The following is a 12,820-nucleotide window of genomic DNA, read 5'->3' on the forward strand; positions in this document are numbered from 1 at the left end:
TTAATACAGTGAACAAATCCAGTTCAAGTACGTTTTAATTGCAGGTTTGAGTTGTTGAACTTTTGTAGATAGTTGTAAAAATTTGAAAAACCATTTTTTCAAACAACTGATTGAATAAATTAATCACTGGTGATGAATATTAAGTAATGGTGGTAACAAATTCAAGATGACGTAACTGGCTCCTTGCCTGTAAGACTCATTTATGTTTAGTGGCTCATATTGTGAACTTGTGTATGTAATTTTTGTGTGTATGTGTGTGTGTGTATGGAATTATTACTTTATTCCTTAGGAGGGTAGAGTGTTTAGGGACAGCTACACAAAGGCCCTAAAAAAATTAAATTCAAATCAAATTTTAATTTTAAGGAAGTCTAAATTTTATGTTCGTTAAGATTTTGGTGGTTTATGTTTTACTGTTTTAAACTTACTTTAAATTACTTCTTGATTCTTCTTTAAAAGTATAACTGTATGCCATATTTGCTATTAATTATGATTAACCATCCTTTTAGCCATTTTATAAATTATGTTGTTTTAATTTTCTTTGTAATTTTTATGCTCTGACTCTTCCATGGTTCTATAAAAAATTTGTGCCAAAGGCAACAGAAAATAAGCCCAAAAGTCTGTATGCCTGTTCAGTAATGGAAATGGTTTTAGTCACGCCAATAGAGCCAGGCAACTATGTTAGAACGACCCGACAGTGAGAAAAATATAACTGTAAAGCTGGTGTAATGAAAATAAGTTGATATTGTTGTTTAAAAAGTTTGGTGGGATCCAGATGCTGAAAACTGCCCTTCAAACCCAGGCCTGCTGCGTGACAGCATCTTACAAAGCCTTGTTTTGCATATGTGGTGTAAGCTGGTGGTCTTGGTTCTTCTAATTCAAGACTCCATGTGATAAAAGTAGGTTTCTTGTTGACAGCCTAGGCAGAAGGATGAGGATTCATTGATAAAGAACCACTAACCTGTCTTTCCACCAAGCCTGTGATACTGAAAAGGATTAAGGCCACTGTAGGGAACTTGTACTGGAGCTTGCACGGCCCTTTCTCCTGTTCTTTCAGCTAAACAGAAGATTTTCAGTTCCCATGACTATCAATCTGGTATTTTTCTCAAGCACTAAATTCTTCTAAGGAAGATAATGTGACTTAATTTTAGGAAATGACCTAGAAGGATAATATTTTATTGGTATTTCATGTTCAATATATATTGAATATATATATATATTATATATATATATAATATATATATATATATATCTGATCCTATTAACTTAAAGAGTATTTTGAATTTGCTAGGCAGTATAATCACTTAAAATTAAGTGACAGATATTTATATGATTAGATTTGCTTGTCTGGTTAATAGATATCAGGTTTGGCTGTGTTGAATTTTAGTATTTCATTAGAGTCTGACAACCCTGTGGACATAAACTCTTAACTTTTATTTCTAGAAGACAGTAACTAAAATGCGATTTCTTCCCACTGAAGTTTAAAAGCTTTGAAATTCTTTTATAATGCTGAAATGTCATATTTTCTCCCACTATCTGCCAAATTGGTATTGTACTTCATCTTGAAAATATATTTTGATTTTGTGAACTAAAAATAATTGCATAGTATTAAACATTCTCTATGGTTAAGCCTTTTTTCTTCCATTTAATTTGATCTTTTGTTGTTACTAACAAATAATTTGTGGCACAGTTTCTTCTTTTACTTTTTTTTAAAATCATTGCTGGAATCACTTACTTGTCACCTTAGTGTGCTGGAAACGCTCCTCTCAAATCAAGGGCTCCTTTCTGGTTTTGTGTGTTCTCACCTGCTCCTCTCTGTAAATCACTGAGATGTCAAGTGCGGTGATTAATTAGGCTGCACGTGCAAGTGCCTTTTTTTCACCTGTCAAGCAGGAGAGGCGTCTCACAGCAAGATTAGATGGTGCTAATTCAGCTTTACTCCAGACTGCAGCAGTGGAGGAATATTCAATATTCAGATGATTATGCAGAATATGGCATAGCAAACTTTGTTTGCTTTAGAATTCTTAATATTATGGGATACAATTATACCCAACCCTGTCATTAAACTCCTAATTAGAGGCGAAGAATAAATTTGAGGTTCCTACATAAATATTTTAGAATTTTATATTCATACTTTGTAATTATCTTTTACACAAATATTGGTATTTGATTTAAGAAGTAAATATTTTTAAGTTGGTAAATGTTATCTGTAGGTGTGCATGTGTATATATATATGTATGCATGATAATGAGAGTTCACGCTGTATAGCATGGCTTATATATACATTCTGGTAATTCGATATGGTAATAACCAGTCTTTTCTTTGAATAATAAATATTTGCAGAATGTAGTATTAAGTTTTTAGGAACTACTTTTATATACTTTTGAAATAAAACAACAGACTTCAAAAGTTGCTTCTCCCGATTTCTTTAATTTTCTTTCTTCTGATTTCTTTAATTTCCCCCATCTTCTTTTTAAATCGTCAGTAAAAGTAAAACCTCAAATTGTATAGTAATCTTAATCTATTATTAAAAGGTCCTAGAAAGGAAGATTACAAGGTGGATTCAGGTTTTGAAACGGTTTTACCATTGGTTTAGCAGCGGGTGGGCAGGCAGATGCCTGCTCATAGTAGAACCTATTGCCATTTTTCACCATTGATAGAGTAGCCTTTCAGAGTCAATGAGCTCTGTCAATGTGAGCTTGTCAAGGCTACAACTTCATAGACCTGAGAGGCGGTTTGAGAGGTCAGCCCTTTTCAGGTTCGCTGTGATGCAAATGAACTTTAATGCTTAAACAACTATTGGAATTTTTATGTCTGCTCCTTGTTCTTTTTTCTTCACAAAGTCATTGACGAGACATTCAGTGCTTTTTAAATTGGAAGTTGCATTGTGCTAAAGACCTAGTACAGATTTACGGAGGGCTGAAAGCAGTTAGATCATGTTCTTTTCATGGTGCGATTAGAATCAAATCGATTTCCCTACAGCCTTCAGCATTCAGATGGCAATTTTAACAAAGCTTGGGGGCTAGACAAGGGACAAAACGACTGAACTGAATGTTAATTACACTCTGCAGCCTTATTTTCTTTTGATTTGGGGCTGACTGGCAACTAAATTAACAAAAAGTGTGACCATAACTGCTGCCCTATTTTCATTTAAAAGGAGAGCTGCCTCTAAAAGGCTATCTTACAAAGAAACAAGTGAGGGCTGCTGATCATTGCTAACAAGGGCACTTTTTCTTTAAAATTCTTGCCGAAAAGACTGTTCAAAAAATTGTAATAAATTAGTCATTGACATTATTGCCAGAAAATAGTTGATTTTCCGATTTTTATGACATAAAAATCGGAAAATATAAGCACTCATGGTAGTTTGATGCTAGCTATAATATGAATTATAATTGGCACCTATGTGACTTCAGTGTCTTTCTAGCAGTTCAACATGCTGAAATGTAGTCCTGGAACTGGATTACAGTAGACACTTTAAATAAATCCTAACTTTTTTACATAACAGACTTTAAAACCAGCATGTTCCTATCAGTTTTTCACATCACTCAGTCTTGGTTGGCATTCAAGTCTTCATGCGATGATCAGTACGTACTTAGAGTCACGCCACATTTATATCAGTAGACACCTTCTTTTGCAGGAAAGCTGCAGCTGCATCAAGTTGCAGTTGATCGCCTAGCAGTAATGTCACTCCTGCACCTGCAGAGAGTTAGTCTCATCCAGACACCTGGCTTCATGCATTAGCTTCTTTTTTCACACCCCCAAGCAAGAAGCGGTCCGTGCTGTATGTTCTATGGTGCAGCAACAGAGGAAACTCTGAAATAGTATCCTTGGATTAAGAATAGAATTTTACTCCCAGATACCACTTTTATGTTGCTTTAAATAAAAATTTGGCTCTGTTTGAAAGTTGCAATGACCATCAAACTGATTTTGTCATACAATCCTAAAATTAGCTTGATTTTATAACTCATTTCCCCCTTTATTAACCTTCAATTCGTAGTTTGTGTTTTTTAAGATTTACCCTAAAGGCCATTGATATTTTGTTAACTAATATTTAAATTACTATTATTTTAAAAATAGAGATTAAGGAACCTTCATTACTTTTTAAATACTGCAAAATGTTTCCTAAAGAAGTGGAGATTTAAATTAAATAAGTAAATAAAATGACATTTGCTGTTTAGACTAATAGTTTTAAATCAGAGGCTAGTAAATTCAAAATACCTTAAAATATAAGCATTTGTTTTAAAGGAAAATTCATGTGAGGTTGCGCCTTAGTGCTGGACCATGGCGAGTGCAGACCACTCTTGCCTTGTCATCATCGTTTTATACTTCTTCCCCTTTCACACAAAAAGCAGCTGCAAAACAGCTTCTCTAAAACCAGTCAAGAGTAAACTTTCCCCTCATTTGTCTTCCAGACACGAAGATCGATTGAGAAGTTATTAGAATGGGAAAACAATAGGTTATACCACAAGGTGAGTGCTGCGGGGAGCAGCTTCGTACTGTTGGGTCTGAATTGCACAGTATGGAAACAGATGCTTTTGTTGGACTGAAAATATGAAAGATGGACGAATGGGTGAGTCTTGTGCCCAGGAAAATGGAGCTCATTTCTCTTCCTTTGCCCTCTTTCGTGTCTAGCTGTGCTTGCACTGGAGACTGAGCAAAAGGAAATGTGAAACGAACAACATGATGGAATATGTAAGTTAAAGGGCTGTTTTGTGAGTTTCTCTATTAAATGATCATTTATTTTGTTTCTGATCTTATTCTTTCCATGATTATTAATCAGCAAAGGTGTCAGGAGCTTAATCTCCTGAGTGCAAGGATTTTCTACGGTTCACAGATGCCTGGGTTTCATGTGCAAGACTGATTTATAAAGTTATGAATGACTTGAAAACAAGGCTTCACTGTGTTCTGAAAAATAATAAATTAATTGCCAAGATAAAATGGCCTGAACATGTGTTGATGGAGTGTGAAATTTTAGATGCTGTATAAAGAATAACCACACCCTTGGTCACGCAGCACGTCAGATATGGCGTTTTTATATAATGCTAATCAAGTTTCCAAGTATGGAAGAGAACTTTTCAGCCAAGCTGTTGGAGCCTGAGAAGCCTTTATAGACTTAGGTTGCCTGTGTACCTCATGGCCTTAGAGGGTTTTCCGAAGGGTTACTAGAACATTGCTTTTACAGTTATCTTAAATTTAAACATATGTTAGCCAACCTGTTTTGCCCTTTAAGACATGACTGATTTTGGATACCCATACATAAACATGCACACACACAACCATTTTAGAATTCTAGTTTATTGGTGCCCTGATTTATTTGAATAATTGTTTACTTTTTGAAAAGTTCAGAATACTTTAAGAAAATTTTAATTTATTAATTCTTCCTTGAACTTGAGTGTTTTGCTTTAAAACATGGAAAGATTATTAGGTTAAAAGAAAAAGATATAAGAAAGGAAATCATTGTTGAAACTAAAGCTGGGCTTTCTGAAGGACCTGGCGTTGCATTTCTGAGGAACTTTCACTGTTCTTTGAAGCAATATAACCCTCATTGTGTATGTATAAAAGATTTGTTAAAAAGTTTCCTGACTCTTCCGTTATCAGACAGCCAAATCTCCTTTCTCTCCTTTAACATCAAAGATATTTTATATGTTCTTTCCTCAACCCCCAAACTATCTCTGTTCACAAACTTAGTAATTTATAATTTAGGTCTTACCTTTATGACCACATGTTAAATTTCGAGGTGGGAAAGACGTGTGCTGCTTCATTATCACCATAAAACGGGAATAGTTTGAGGTTGACCTGGCCGGGTACTAGTCATTTCATCGTTGATGGTAAGAGCTCTATCATTGGGAGGACAGGAAGAGCTATTTGAGACATTTCAAGGATTTCATGAAATAATAATTTGCTGTTATACATTTATAAACCAGAACACCAAGCTTAAACCTGAAGCTTTAATTACTTTTTGCATGTTTTTTTGATTTACTTTCAATAGAAAAAAATGAAAGTTAATAACAAACTGGTTATACCTGGTGGTAGAGCACATGCCTACCACACAAGGGGTTTGATATCCTGCACTGAGAAAAGAAAAATCTAAATTACGTGATTTCCAAGTGGAACTCTATGAAGAACATTCATTCAAAGAGCATATGAACTGGATTTTCTTTTATCTTTAAGACATTTTCCCATTAAAATTAAATTGGTAGCTTTTTTGTTTCTTTAATTCTTTCTCTTTTTTAATTTATTAGATTAAAAAAAAATACCAATCCAAATTCCCTCCCCTCCTTTCATTCCCTCCGCACACCCTCCCATCCCACCCATATTTAATTCTAAGAGAGGGTAAGGCACATTGCTTTGTGGAAGGTCCAAGGCCCTTCCTACTACATCTAGGCTGAGCAAGGTATACATCCAAAAAGAATAGAATCCCAAAAAGCCAGTACATGCAGTAGAGATAAATCCCAGAGCCACTGCCAGTAGCTTCTCAGTCTGCCCCAGCCTTCGTCCAGCAATAAATTAGTAGCTTTTAAAACATTGTAAACTGTATACTTCATGAAATTTTTTAATTAACCTTGGATTTTTACATAATTAAGCACTTTAAAGAATTGTATTTCACACGATCATAGGTCTACAAAAGTACTTTAAATTGACCTTTAAGGTGATTTTTAGATGTTCTTGGAATGATGTGTGTTTGTGTGGTTGAAATAGGAATAAACAAAGCTTCAAAAGCTCTTTAAACTCATTTGAGCATCATAGTCACACACAGTCTACCTTATGTAATGAGTCAAGCCTTTATAACTCTATATGCCTTTGTCTGTTACTTATACAAACTCTGATTGTTAAAGCCAAGTATTTTCCCTTCGTTATATTTTGACTGTTAGAGATAATCTAAAAAGAAAAGATAGCAATGCAAAATTGTTGTTGTTGTTACTCAGGTATGAAATATGTGTGTGGTTTGTGAAGGAACACATTTTCAGGGCGTTGTTCTTTCAAAACTAAAGCAGATTCAGATAGCGTCAAATAGTCACGTTGACTGGAATGTTGGCTCATCAGTTATGAGTACTTATTAAACTTGCACCTCCATGTCTGCCCATAATGTCTAGAACTCCTGTCCCAGCGCATCTGACGTTCTCTTCTAACTGCTAACCAGGCATACGCATGGTGCATGTTTATATGCACACGAATAGTGCATGTATATCCATTTAGCAAAACACAAATGTACACAAAATAATAAAAATTAAAAATAGCCACTGTTTTACACTTTGCATATGTACAGTAAAATGGTGTGTTCATTCGGGGGCCTGAAACTTAAAAACATTACAGTGGGAGATACGTTTGAATGTCAAAATATTTAGCCAATGAGAACTTGGAAGTCATTTAAGTCATTAACTTTTAGAGCTACAAAGAATCTTTTCATCTGGTCCAACTATTTATAGGTGACAAGCACGAGAAACAGGGAAATCAAGCACAAATAAAGAAGCTGGGTGGAGAAGAAAAGTTCTTTTGGAATAGATGTATTTATTTTTATTTTACATGTATGAATGTTTTGCCTGCATGTAAGTCTATGCACCATATTTGTGCCTGGTGCCCTCAAAGGCCAGAAGAGGGCATTGGATCTCCCAGAGCTGAAGTTGTGAGCTGCCACGTGGGTGCTGGAGAGCAAATCCAGGTTCTCGGCAAAAGCAGCCAGTGCTCTTAACCACTAAGCTATCTTTCCAGCCCGCTTTTTTTTTTAACATACTTTTTTTTAGTACTTGGACAATTTTAAACATGTAGGATGTATTTTGTTCACTCCCCCTTCCTCTGGAGCCCTTCTTTTCAACACAACCCCTCCTACACTCCATGTTTATCTTTTATCTTTCTCTTTTTAAAAATAACCTGCTGAGTTTAATTAGGGTTGCTGGCATGTGCATTGGTATAGGATTATCTACTTGATCCAGTAGCTTACCAGTGCCTATACCCTGAAGAAAAGTGACTTTCCCTCTCCCAGCAGCTAGGAATTGCCAATAGCTTCTCAGTTAAGGGGCGAGGTTGCATGGTTCCTTCCCTCTCTAGCCTGGAACCTGCAGAATCTTGTGCAGGTCGCCATAGCTGTTGTGATCTCACAGGTGCAGGAGCATGCCACGTCCAGGAGACTGGGTTACCTTTCCTCGGCTTCTTACACTCTCTCTTTCCCTTTCCTTAATGCTATCTTAATGTTTGTGGTGGGATGAGTAACAGAGGTAGTTTGACTAGGGCTGTGCACTCAACAAGTGCTTACCCTTAGTTAGAATATATTCTAGCTAGTGAATATTTTCTAAGTAAATAATAGGCCAGGATGACCGAAGGTGACTCCTAAGGCTTCCTGCAGGGTAACTAGAAAGGGGAAGGTGTGTTTGTGAACCAAGAATGGAAGTGCTTTTCTCCTTGAGGTAAATCAAAAAGCCAGTAGAAGTCAAGAATGAAAATCAAAGTTCCTGGCCCAGATGGTTAACAAAGCACTTGATCAGAGCCTCCATGTCAAGACCCAACCTTTGACAAAAACAAGTTTCCAACTCTTTCTAGATAGTCTCATCAAATACATTTTCAATAATCAAAATGCTTTATTGTATCCATTTGTCAACGGTACTTTTTATAAAGTTTGGCCTTTTTATTGTTCACATAATTTTTTAAAAAGATTTTTTGTTTTTATTTTAAGTGTATGAGTATTTTGCCTGCATGTATGTCCCTGCAGCCAGTGTTTGCCTGGTTCCCAGAGAATACAGAAGAGGGTATTTGAACTAGAGTTCCAGGTGGCTGTGAAACTGAACCTGGATCCTCTTCCAGAGCAACAAGTACTCTCAACTGCTGAGCTATCTTTTCAGCTCCTTCAAATAATTTTTTGAACTGTATTTTATCCAGAGTTGGAGCATGGAGAAGATATAACAGTTCGATATAACTATTATATTTAATATAATCAAGTTCAAAATAAAAATTAGCTGTAGTCAGCGTTCATACTTGTGCTATAAAATTTTCGGTTTACTATTAAAAGTGCCTTTGGAACAAATTAACTAGTTTTGCTAATCCAGGAAGAGAAGGGCTTGGGAAAAAGGAATAGCTGGGTTAGAGGCTCCCACCTGTGATCGCTCCTTTCCAGGGACTAAGGTCTCCAGAGGACTGCTAGTTTCAGAGCAGACATTCCTAAGGAATCAGTACCCAGAATACAATCAAGAAATCTGGGGAAGAGGCAGAGATAGAATGAGCACAACAAGTGCGTAGAAATTGAGCAGGATAGCTCCTGACTATAACCCCAGCACTTCAGGGATTGGGGAGGAGAGGAGGAGGGGAGAGCTGAGGTCAAGGCCAGCCTTACTTACTGAGTAAATTCCAGCTCTTAAAAAGATTCAGAGGGAGGAAGAAAGGGAATAGTCATACAGAGCTCCTCCATCCTGCCATGGTAAAATGTAAGCAGTTCTAGGACATAGAGAAGACCTGTGGGATTGAGTTGATTAAAGAGAAGAAATATTAATACAAATAGTGATTAACTATATAAACTGTATGAAAGAAAAGGCAAAGCTTCGGAATTTAGGATTTTTGTTTTTATCTTTTGTTCTTTTGAGATAGTGTCTATCTATGTAGCCCTGACTGTCCTAGAACTGGTTTACATTTATTTACTTTATCTATGTGAGTATGTGTGGGGGTCAGAGGGTACCGCAAAAGAGTTCTCTTCTTTCTCCATGGGAGTTCCTAGGCTTGAACTCAGGTCATCAGACTTGGAAGTAAGTAAGTGCCTTCCCTACAAGGTCATTGTGCCTATCTGGTCTCGATCATTAGTTCACGTAGAAGCATACACTGAAACCCCTATGTTCAGTTGTCAGTGTTTCTCATCTTTGAGGCATGCATGCATACACACGCTACTCCAGTGTGTCAAGTGGAACACCCGTGTTACCTGCCTCTAATCACCTTCTTGGACTTCTGTAGAAGGGTTTGGGGAGGGGAGCGCCAGCTTAGCCTTAGCTTAGCCTTGTTCTTAACTAGTTCCTATAACTTAAATTAATCCATATCTTTTAATCTGTGTTTTTTTTATGTGGCTCAGTCATCTTAACTCGGTATCCTCATCCTGTTTGCTCTCCCTCTGGCTGGCAACTCCATCTTCTCTCTCTCTGTCTGGAAGTCCTGCCTATCTCTCCTGCCTCACTATTGGCCATTCAGCTTTTAATTATACCAGTCACAGCAGTACATTTTCACAGTGTGCAAATATTCCACAACAGGCTTCCATTAGTTTACTCTTTTTTTGTTTTGTTTTGTTTTTTTTGTTTTTCATAGACTTGAAGGATATTTCACACTCAGTGAAGGTCCAGTGAGGTTCAAGGTTATCAGATAAATAAATGTCCTTTAAAACTTATAAAATTAAGGTGGTTGTGGTGGTACATGCCGTAATGCTAGCACTTTAGAAGCAGGTACAGAGATTTCTATGACTTCAAGGCCAGCCTGGTCTACGTAGAGGGTTCCAGGCCAACCAGGGTCACATAGTAAGACCTTTCTTTGAAAAGGATAAAATTAAAGTTTGAAATATGTGTGGATTTTCAAAATAAAAAATTGTGTTTTGTTAGCATGTACTAACTGTAGTTACTGAGCTTCATTGTGATGTTCTCATATGTGTATGATGTATGTGTTTGTGCTCACCTCCTTTACCCTCTCTTGTCCCTGTCCTGCTCTCACTGAGCCCCTTCCTTCTTTCTCTTCCCAGTGAGTCCCCTTCCACTCTGACTTTTTGTTTATTTGCTTTTAGTTTTTCGAGACAAGGATTCTCTGTGTACCAGTCCTAGATATCCTGGAACTCGCTCTGTAGACCAGGCTGGCCTTGAACTCACAGATCCTCCCGCCTCTGCCTCCCAAGTGCTGGAATTAAAGGCAATGAGTCACTATCACCCAGCCTTATGTCTTTTTTTTTTTTAAGGAAAAAATTTAAACAGCAGAAAATGGCATGTTTTAAGGTTAAGAAAAAAAATCTGCTTTAAATTGTTTAAACCCCCCTTTTTTTTCTCCTTTTACAGGTCATCCTCATAGAATTTTTACCAAAGACACCGATTTTTCGACCAGATTAGCATTTGCTTTATTTATAGAGACTTTGCAAGTGTGTTGTCTTTCCAATGGTGCCTTGCTTGGTGCTCTCCTGCTGGTGACATGATGCTGGTTCTACAGAATGGGGTGGTGTTTTTGTTTGTTTTGTTTTTTAAATAACCGCATGTTCTGTGTGTGCATATTTGTCAGACTTTGCAAGTTATTTCATACAGATGTTTAATACTTAAGTTATTGTGCTCTTTTCTGTTATGTATTCTGATTTTCAAGGATTACTTTTTGTATTCTCAAAAAAAAAATACATTTGAACTTAGCATAAAAATTGCCAGACTTTGTTATTTTGTCAAAAAGGTTCACACAATCCTTTATTTATCAGTTCCTCAACAAAGGAAAGCATACTTGTCTGCTCTAACATGCTCTTGTACTTTTTTTCTTACCTTTAGAATTTGTCACAGTAGTTCTTTGAAAGCAGTAAGTTTTCTTGCATAGCCTTTTGGACCTGAGCTGACCTTTCTCACACAGTTCCTGATGCTCTCTCTGTCTGTCTTGGCAGATACACTTTTTTTTTTTTTTTACGAAGAAGTAGCAATGGTTTTGAAAGTATCTCTGTCTTTAAAAGTGATAAATTTCCTAGAAGAGACACACCACAAATAGTGTGCCCGCAGCAGCGGTTTCTAGGGCTCTGTGAGCCCACTGTAGAGTAGCCTCTGTCTTCAGAGTTCCAGTTGGCAGGCAGGACGGCAGCCGTGCTTGATGATGTTTGAATTACCCCTTTTAAAATTAAAAGTAAAATATGTTTCCCATCTAACGTAATTGTGGAATGAATGTGTTTCTGAATAGTTTGGAAATCAAAGTTCTAGAATTAAAAATTATCTGATACAACACTTATGTATTGTTATATAGAGTAGATAAGAAATAAAGGGTATGTTTAATACCATTTTCAATCTACCCATTCACTTTCAATCCAGTTATATAATTTTGATTGAACATTGGATATTTAAGTTCAGATCAGATTAGCTTATTACTTTTAAACATACACATACATGTATTTTTTTTTGGTTTGGTTGTACATATCTCCACACTAGAGATTTTTGAATGGCCTATGTGTAGACTTTGTTTTTTTATAAGCTTAAAATTATACACGTTTTAATGTGTGTTCAAGAACTTGTTCCATATAGTTGTGGTATCGAGCAATAATGTGAATAACTTTGAAATTATATAAACTATGTTTAATAATTTGTATTAGGAATTGGTACCACTACTTTCTTCCCTGTATTAAACCTTTTAAATACAAATTTTGTTAATTTATATACCTGTATTTTTAAAAAGTGTTTCTTTGTACTTCTCTAAAGTACTGTGCTTCTATATAAATTTGAATAGCTAAATGCTAGTATTTCATATCCTATATGGGACTTCAGGAATTGTCTTTAATACTTTGACTTAAGACAGTGTCCCAACGTGTTTCTCTCTCTCTCTCTCTCTCTCTCTCTCTCTCTCTCTCACACACACACACACACACACACACACACACATGAACTTAACATCTTGAATTCATAGAAAACTTCTCTGTGAAGCACTCAGAGTACAAAGGATTTAAATGGTTCACCCCTTTATCTAACCTTTGTTTAGCCAGGGTAGGGGTATGTCCTACCACCGTAAGTAGTACACTTCAAAGTAATGCTGTTCCAGACTCCAGTGTTTTCTGTGTTTCCGTGTGAAATGATTGTGTATTCACACAGTGCTGAACTCACTCAGGCTTCAGAAAGAGCAGCAAACCATGATGACCATGCAG

At 36.4% G+C, this 12,820-nt stretch overlaps 1 protein-coding gene across 1 annotated transcript in view; it reads left to right on the forward strand.

The window, feature by feature from the left end:
- Chic2 (cysteine rich hydrophobic domain 2) overlaps positions 1 to 12,346 on the forward strand; it is a 38,550-nt gene extending 26,204 nt beyond the window's left edge. Inside the window, exons 4-6 of the mRNA XM_075943048.1 lie at positions 4,410 to 4,466; positions 4,630 to 4,689; positions 11,004 to 12,346. Of these exons, the coding sequence (XP_075799163.1) occupies positions 4,410 to 4,466; positions 4,630 to 4,689; positions 11,004 to 11,054 (168 nt within the window). The 3' untranslated portion in view covers positions 11,055 to 12,346. The remainder of the gene's footprint in view (positions 1 to 4,409; positions 4,467 to 4,629; positions 4,690 to 11,003) is intronic.
- Positions 12,347 to 12,820: the final 474 nt, after the last annotated feature.

The sequence above is a fragment of the Microtus pennsylvanicus genome, chromosome 12 (assembly GCF_037038515.1).
Source record: "Microtus pennsylvanicus isolate mMicPen1 chromosome 12, mMicPen1.hap1, whole genome shotgun sequence".
NCBI classification, from domain to species: domain Eukaryota; kingdom Metazoa; phylum Chordata; class Mammalia; order Rodentia; family Cricetidae; genus Microtus; species Microtus pennsylvanicus.